The sequence below is a fragment of the Egretta garzetta genome, unplaced genomic scaffold, assembly GCF_000687185.1.
Source record: "Egretta garzetta isolate BGI_Z169 unplaced genomic scaffold, ASM68718v1 scaffold51, whole genome shotgun sequence".
NCBI lineage: Eukaryota > Metazoa > Chordata > Aves > Pelecaniformes > Ardeidae > Egretta > Egretta garzetta.
In genome coordinates, this window is record NW_009258549.1 from 1,385,885 (window position 1) to 1,394,711 (window position 8,827).

Below are 8,827 nucleotides of genomic sequence, written 5' to 3' on the forward strand. Positions count from 1 at the left end.
GAAGGGGGGACACAGGCTATGCCACAGACACCCTGCATGGCCTTGGGTAAGTCGCTTAAATCCAGCACGCCTCGCATGCCAGCTTCTAAAATAAACTCCTTCCCACACCCTGTACGTATCTCCTTGGGTTTGGTGCTTTCCGCCAGCACAGGCAAAGCCAAGCGCCCACCCAGCACCCTGTTCCCGTGCCTTGGTCCCCCCCGTATGGATCAGGGACTGTCCTGGTCCCAGGGCGGATGGCCACAGAGTCCCCCATGTCCCCGGGCCAGCAAGGCGGGCAGCTCTCCCGACGTGGGACACCAGCTTTTCTGACCTTTCCCGGCCCCCCGCAGCGCAGCCGCGGAGCACAGGGAAGCACAGCTGGAGGGGGAGCATTTTGCCGCTGCCAGGGATGCTTGCATGTCCCGCCGGGTCTCCCCACTCTTGCATGAGCCCCAAAACCCCGCAGCCCGCTTCCCACAAATGCTGACTCGCCCTTTCCCCAGCGTGGGCGTCCTGCTGAGTCAGGGTCACGCCGGGCCGGCCCAAATTGCTGAGTAAAGGTTGCGGGCTGTGGCGGAGGGGGCTCTTTTGCTGAGTCACGGAGCTGCAGGGTCCACGTGAGGCGGATTATTGCGGGGCGGTTTCCCGAGCGCCACCCTGAGATTGCAGCTGCTGCTCTTGGCCCCGGTCCCGCTTCTCGGGACAATCGGAGAACTCTCCAGAAACAGCCCCGGCTGCCCGCGTCCCATCAGCTGCACAGCCCTGCGCAGGGAAAGGGGTCCGAGCTGCGGCACAAAGTCCTCCTTGCTGCATACGTGTGATTTTCAAATCTAGATTTTTCACAGTTTGTCCCATCCCACAGTCAGGGCACACTTTGTTTTACACGGTTGTAGCACTGAAACAAAGGAGGCGGCACGACCTGAAACATAGGCACAAAAGGGATCTTTATTTGCTAACTCTGCCCTGCTCCCTTCCACACCTCCGTTTTGCTCCCAAAGCAAATCCCCAGCAGGGCATGGGGTCTGTCCCCACCAGCACCGAGGCTCTGATGATCAACCCCCCCAAAATTTCAGCCCAGTGTACCCGTAACCTGGAGATCTGCTTCACACTTTAAGTTGCCGCCTGACCCTGGGTCTCTCTGGTCACAAAGCAGGCACGTCCCTAAGCCGGGTGCTTGCTCTGTTCACCCTCCTCCTCCTCCCTGCTCTTTCCCCCGCTGGCCCAGAGGTCTCTCCTTGCTTGTAGCCGTGTGCTGAAGCCACACATGCGCTGCAGCACGTAGATATCCATACATCTATAAAAATATGTGTTGTAATCTGCGCTTCCTACTTTTGTCATGCGGGTTCATTTATGCCTGCAAAACCTGCCCGCACCTCCCTCTCCCACCACGTCGGTCTCTGGGGTTTGCCCAGCACAGCCGTGTCTGTCTATAGGACCCTCCCAAAAGTGCCAGCAATGCCAGTCCGGAGGATGGGTGCAGCGCCTGCGCTCCCCATGGGGATTTCCAGTGCGTTGCATTCCCGACCTCCTGTTTTCTACCAATATCTTTGATCTAGACTTGGATTGTTCGATGCTGACGGCAGCAAGCACGGTCAGTTCTGCCAGGGCACTATCTCCCTTTGGTAAACACTGATTAACCGACAGATTATCCCTGTGTACTCCAGCACCGACTCCCTTCTTCAGCAAGTCATTTTAGTCAGCAAGCCATTGTAGTTATCGCAACTTTTTTTTTTTTTTTTTCTTTCCCTGCTGTTACACTGCCAAGTCCTGGTTGCTGAGTCAGCTTCCCCGGGTGCAAAGCAGTTGGCTGCGTTTTGCTGTGTCACGGTGCATCCTGCTGTGAAATGGTGCGTTCTGCTGCGTCATGGTTCAAGAGAGCCCATTAACCGCAGGTTTTCAGCAGGGGGTGCCTCCCCTGCCCAGCCGAGCCAAGCCGAGCCGCCGGGAGCTGCCTCCCACTCGGGTTCAGGAGAGCTGACCTGGCACGCCGGGACTGCCTGTGGAACTCGACATTTCTGACCATAAATCTATGGGCAGAACATGCTGTTAAGCCCATAAAGAGGAGAAAACCCCCCACTTCCCCTAGCCCTGATGAAAACACCCATCCCTCGATAACTTTCTATAGTTGTTTGCCATTCACCTAACCCATCTCTTGATTAAGCATTTCCTCTGTGCAGACGGAGGCTTTTAAGCCCAGCAGGAACTATTACAAATATCTCGCCTGAGACCACTTGATTCATCTTTGCTAAAAATCTCCTGGGCAGTGTCCCTGGAGCCCATACACATCGCTCTCACAGCGAGTAGCTCTGGCACCACCCTGCCCCTGCTCACTGGAAGAGCAGGAGATGCCAGAACTTCAGGCGGGCACAGCGGAGACCACAGGCCTGACACTTGGATGAGGTCCAAGCAAAATCTCCTGGTGACCTGCATGCTGGCTGGGCTCTGCTTGCCCGTGGCACACTACGCCCAGAGCGAGTTGCTCCGGGGGCCGGTTTGTTCCTTCCACTAAAAGCACACATCTCCTTCCCTGACTTCCCAAGGTCTCTTTGAGGAAAAGATGGTCAGACGGTCCCTCGCCAATCTCTGCCAGCACGTTGGCACACTCGGTGTCGTTAACTTTCCCCAGAGGCCATAGCAACAGCACAGCAGAGGCAATACAAGTCCTCGCTGCCAGAGCACTGGATGGGGCCAGAATTGCCCCAGGCCAGCAACTGCAAAGATGATGATGACCCACTTTCAGTTCTCCTTCCATCTTGCTGCAGGGCATTTGGGCCTTTCCGGAGAGCTGGGCTAGGTCTAACAGCTGCTCTGTCCCAAGTAACCCCAATCAGGTAGAGATCAAACAGCATAAATCAGTCATGGGGCACAGCTTGCTTGCCTGTACCTATGGAAAAACTCACAGCAGAGGTGAGCTGTAGCAGGGGCCTTATCTCTTGTGACCAGCCCAGGAGAAAGTAAAGCCCCAAGATCCAGAAGGAGGTACATTGGTTCCACATCCTGGGGCAGTGTGGTTATGAGCCAGGACTTCTTCCTGGGAAGAAGTATCCTACCTGGAATGGCAGCGGCATGACCTAGACACCCTCTCTCTCTTCCCCCCATCTTACATCCACATCTGCCGCAAGCCTGGATGAAAAGGAAGGAGGAGGACCTTTTGGATGCATCCTTTACAGTGCCTCCAAGCATGCAGCCTCTTGGAAGAAGGCAGGCAGGCAGGCTGGGGACAAAAGCACCGGCCTGAAAGCAACCAGAAAGTCTTTGGGGAGGAACTGGTACGATACCAGAGCTGCAGAACAGAGGTGAAGGGAGGGGCAGGGCTTGAGGGTTGGATTTTTTTGATATGATTTCATAAAATGGAAAATATTACTCATTTTCATATTCTCATATAATTCCTACTTCCCTCTACCAGAACTACAGGTTCAATCTGCGCTCCAGCTTCCCGTGTCAAAATAGGACTCACTGTAAAGGGCAGAAAATGTGAGCTTTAAGGAGCAATGCAGAGGGAAATGCTCATTTTGGGGCCATCCCTGTGGCAAAATGGCATCTGTGTTTTCAGGAGGGACTGGCCATGCAGCCCTATGCTCCCACGAACTCTGCACAGGAGCCCACTCTCAGGGGATGTCTGGGGCTTTGTCACGCTAGCTTCAAAGATCCACACATCCCCAGATACCTTTACTTTACCTTACAGAAAAGCAAGCAAGCCCACAGCAAGCTGCCTGCAACGGCATGGGGTTAAGAGTGGAACGTGACAGCTCTTGCCAGCATGCACTGTTGCTTTAAAAGACAAAAGCAAGACAGGAAAAGTCTGGCTGAGTCAGGCTGGAAGCGCTGACTAATCCTTCCTGAGCCCTGCACCACATGCCAGATGTCGGCCCGAGTCAAAAAACAAGCATGGAAAAATATTCCCTCCAGGACAGCTTTCTAACCTACAACACCCAGCCCAGCTGTGACCAGGTGTAGGTGCAGTGACAGGGAGACATGCGAGGCACACGGTTTGCACGGCAGCACCCACCAGCAAAGCCACAGCGTGGACTTGCTGGAGGGGACAGATGGAGAGAAGTCACCACAGTCCTTCTCCCTCCTCCCCGGGCTCTGCCTCCCTACCACCCCCCTCCACACACGGGGCTTTCTCATGCCCGCAGCAGCAGGGGGATGCTGGCTTTAAGTGCCCTGCTCTTTAGGTTGAAAGCAAAATCTGTGCTTTTCCAAAGTACAGCTGGCCAGTGCGTCGTCTGTCCAGGCTAGCCTTGCTTCCAGCAGAGCCACAGTTGGAAAAGAAGGGCCCTGCTTCATCTGTTGGCTGCCCCACTGACTGCTTCACCAGAGAAAAGAGCAGAGCAGCCAGCCACCATCAGAAGCACCTTGTCCAACTCTCTTTCCCCCCCCAAAAAAGACTGCAGACTTCCTCAGTTTCCCCCAAGTTTTGTGTGGGCTCTTTTCAGTCCACCAGCTACCCCAGCCTTCTGGGTGTCTAGGAAATGAAGTGCTGCTCTCCTAAATTGCCCTGCACAGGGCTGCGGTAACAGCACGGGCCAGTTGCCACACAAATCAGTGTTTTTGCCGTGCACAAGAGAGTGTGGAAAGGATTTATCCGTGCCTAAGTGCAAGCCCACTGGTGCGGGCCCTGTGCAAAGTGACAGGGCTTATTCCCCAGTGCCCAGCACTGTCCAAGGGCAGTTCTGGCATTTGCAGACCAGAGCTGGCGCATGCATGTGCCCCAGCAGCCAGATTACCCCGGGTGCCCCCAGGGTCCCTGCTGTGCGCCCCGCTGTGAAGGGGGTATGCTCTGAACCTGTAGGGCTGAGCTCCTCATCCCACAGCCCTTCAAGCACTGTGTTACCTGAGAGACTCTCTGAAGACGTGCACAGCCATGGGAAAGGAGAGGTTTATACCTGAGTCGTCCCTAGGACAGGTGAGGATAGGTGTTGTCCTAGCTCCCCAGGCAGAGTGTGGCCAGGACACAGACTGGGGTCTAGGGAGCGGAGGCTGCCCACCCTGCCCCAGGCACTAGCCCTGTAAATCCACCCCTCCTTGTCCAAGCCCGCTGCCCTTTCAGCGCGGTGCCCGTGGCAGGCAGAGCCCAGGGGCTGCAAGAGCAGCCCCTGGGCTCTGCCTGCCACGGGCACCGCGCTGAAAGGGTTATGGAGCCAGGCAGCCTTGGAGGAGAAGTTGCTGGATATCCTCCTCTTGTTTGTGCTTAGTTATAAAGAAGCATCAGGTGACTTCCTTCTAGTCCCAGGGGCTTGCAGGCGAGGAGACAGTGACAGCCGTGCTGGAAGGGGAAGTTGTGTTGCAAGAAGTTTGTACTCACGCTGAGGTCAACAGTTTGGCTGCTCACGTGGCCTGGCAGTATAAAGCTGGATGCGAGAGCCGCCGCTGCTCAGCTCAGAGCTTCTCTGTCCTAGGAGCAGAAGGGAAGGAGGAAAGCGCGAGCAAGAAAACTACAACAGGGAAGAGGAGGAGTGAAACGAAGTGGAGAAACATGGAAACTTCCCAGACACACAGCTCCAAAAGGTGAGAGCGGGACGGGAACGAGAGGGAAATTTTTTGCCAGAGGAGTATTGTGTTTCTCCTTTTGCTTTTAGGCATGCCGTTCCCATTTCTGCTCTGCAGGGAACGGCATGCTCCTGCTTTCACCTCTGGATGGAGTCTGTCAGTCTTCCTCGCTCGGGACAGCGTTTAGGATGCTGGTGCTCCCCAGTTCCCATCCGCGCCTTTTGGGAATGCTCTGCTCCTTTTCCTGCCATCCCAGCCTCCCCCTTTTTTTCCTAGAGAGCTAAGATACATTTTGCCAGAGGAGAGCGACAGCACTGACATCTGTTTTGCTGCTCTTCCCCAGCATGTCCAAGGACCTGTCAGAACTGATGAAAGAAGCTACCAAGGAGGTCCACGAGCAGGCGGAGAACACACCGTTCATGGCTAATTTCCAGAAGGGGCAGGTGTCGCTTCACGAGTTTAAGGTACGCTGTAGCAGCATTGCTTGGGGATAGGATTTCCTCACCAGGAAAGACGCTGTTAGATCAGCCGGGCTGCGCGGGGACTAAATGGGGGAGGGTGGAGACGGCACAAGGAAGGTGGTCCTTTGCATGACAGCTGCCTGGTATCAGCACCTCCCGTGCAAAACACGCTTTTCATCAAACTCCGGCACCCTAAGATCTTACCATCTCCTTTTGCCGAAGGCGGGACAGGACTGTGCGTATCGGGATGGGCAGCCAAGCTGAAAGAGGATAAAAAGACAAAGAGGTTGATAGGATTAGTGCAATTGCTTTTCCCTTTCTTAGTAAATGCCTGCATGTTAATTATTGGCAACGATAGTTAATGGAGATATGAGTATGTGCAGAGAGTTGAGGGGCTGAAATGACAAAAAGAGGGAAAATACTACATTTATGGCACTCTAAGCAGCTACAGCTAAAAAGAATGAGGGAATAGTGAGAAAGTGGGGATGTGGGATCATCTCTGGCACCGATCTGCACAATGTTTCAGTTGTCACTTGGGTTACACCAGAGCTGAGATCGTGAACAATAATAACTCAAAGGCAGACTGAATTTGAGCAAGCCATGGCTGCCACTAACAGGTAGGAGCCTGTTGCTTTTCTTAAAATAAAAGAGAAACATTTGCAGATATTAGTCTGCACCTAACCTTGCTAGATACATGATTCCTGGGATCTGAGCCACATAACAAAGCCATGAGCAAAACCAAAGCACACACCTGGGCCAGAAATTCCTGGCAGGCTATAGGATGTGACGCATGGGCTTGCAAATAACAGCTTAGTGATCCAACCTGTGGTTTAATTACTTTGTTGTTGAATTGTTCCTTGGCAAATAAATCCACAAGAGTGGGAAAAAGACTACTTATTTCTGACAGGTCACATTCAGGATACTTAGTCAAGCATAAATGTAATCTCAGGTGCAGGCTTCCTGCTGTTCGAAATGCGGCATTGGGTAGGCAGCGAACTTTGTGACGGGCTGGCAATAACGTAAAAAGCCAGGCCTTCAAGAATACAGCTCAGTTTCTTAGAAGATATTTATCTGCATGCTGTCAGGGGGAGTCAGATGTGACGTGGGTTTTAAAAAAATGACAGTTTTCAAAAGCCACGTTTCCCATTAAACCACTACCTGCCTCTGAAAACAACCCGTCAAGTTGTGTTTTCTTAATTGGTTAGGCAATGTTGCCATAATTTGTTTCTCTTCCAGTAAGCTGGATAGCAGGTTATTGTTTAAAACCCTCTATTTTTGTTTACTTTCTTGGCAAACCTATATATCTGCCCTGACACGTGACTCCCCAGAACCTGAGTATTTGTTTCCACAGCGAAGCCACTGCCCGTGTGCTTATCAAAGTCCTGTGTGCTGGCACAGTGGGGAAAAGTTGAACCAGCAGCTCTTTTACTGCAGAACCGATTGCTTTGTGGGAGAGTAAACTGCTTTCTCTCCTGCTACCGGTGTAATCCCCCCCCCTGCCCCCAACCTGACTCACCTGTACTGCAATACTTTCATGTTTTACCCTTTGCTGCTGATAAGGGATTCCAGTGTAAGGAAGGGGTGGTGCAGGTGTAAATATGTGCACAGGCTCTGAAAACAGAATGCCCGGGGAAGGAAAGAACAGAGCTAGATTGTCTTATGCCACGTGGAAAAGCTGGCAGATAGAAGAAAGTATCGCGTAAGCTGGGAAAAACAACAATAACAATAGTTTCAAAATAGAGAGGGAGGACACACAGCCTCGCAGCGCCCTTTCACAAAGGCATCTTTCAGAGGCAGGGCTGGGCTTCCAGCCCCCTTTTATCTTGTCTCCTCGGGGCAAGCCAGGAGGTAACCCCACTTGCAGGTCTGAATGAGGAGAGCAGCGGTGCCTCAGTTCCCAGGATGGTGGGATGCCAACGGGAAGAATATGTTGACAAAGAAACAGGGCGTGACGTTGTCTCACAAGGCCCCACAAAGGGAAGCCACATCTTGAAGCATTCAGATTTGAACAATGCACCAGAAAATATACCTTTGGGAATACCCTCTCTGTTGACCGAGGGAGTGAGGAGAGTAGACCAGGCATGATTTCATAGGGTTCCAGTTGCCATTACAGCAAACCGCAAGACCTTTAACTTGAAGGTGAAGGCAGCGGCTTTTTAAGGGCAGGTAAGACCAATATCTGCTGGAAAGGGCTTAGGTCTTACCTGATGCTGCCTCAAGCAGGAGGGGAAGGGCTAAACCGTGTCTCGCTGCACCTTACAACTCTGTTTTTCATGTGGTAACCTGCAACATCACAGATGTGCGTGACTCATACGGGGTGCGCCCATGAGTAACTTAGTAGGATTTGTCCCCAAAACCTGAAGATGACAGGCAAGATGCACCTGTAGCTCATCCTCTTCCTTCTCTTTCAGCTGGTTACGGCATCCTTGTACTTCATCTACTCTGCTCTGGAGGAAGAGATTGAACGTAACAAGGACAACCCAGTTTATGCCCCTGTGTATTTCCCGGCGGAGCTGCACCGGAAAGCTGCCCTGGAGAAGGACTTGGAGTACTTCTACGGCAGAAACTGGAGGGAAGAGATCCCATGTCCTGAGGCTACTCAGAAATATGTTGAGAGGCTCCACTACGTAGGCAAGAACCACCCAGAGCTCCTGGTGGCCCATGCCTACACTCGGTATTTGGGAGACCTGTCTGGTGGGCAGGTGCTGAAGAAAATTGCCCAAAAAGCCCTCCAGCTGCCCAGCACTGGAGAAGGGCTGGCTTTCTTCACCTTCGATGGAGTCTCCAACGCCACCAAGTTCAAGCAGCTCTATCGCTCCCGCATGAATGCCCTCGAGATGGATCACACCACGAAGAAAAGAGTCTTGGAGGAGGCCAAGAAAGCATTCCTG

The 8,827-nt window shown here is 53.0% G+C and overlaps 1 protein-coding gene across 1 annotated transcript in view; it reads left to right on the forward strand.

Annotated features, from left to right (window-relative positions):
* The first annotated feature begins 5,376 nt into the window (after window positions 1–5,376).
* Window positions 5,377–8,827, forward strand: part of HMOX1 (heme oxygenase 1) — a 6,235-nt gene continuing 2,784 nt past the window's right edge. Inside the window, exons 1-3 of the mRNA XM_035903292.1 lie at window positions 5,377–5,493; window positions 5,819–5,939; window positions 8,348–8,821. Coding sequence (XP_035759185.1) covers window positions 5,462–5,493; window positions 5,819–5,939; window positions 8,348–8,821 — 627 coding nt within the window. The 5' untranslated portion in view covers window positions 5,377–5,461. The remainder of the gene's footprint in view (window positions 5,494–5,818; window positions 5,940–8,347; window positions 8,822–8,827) is intronic.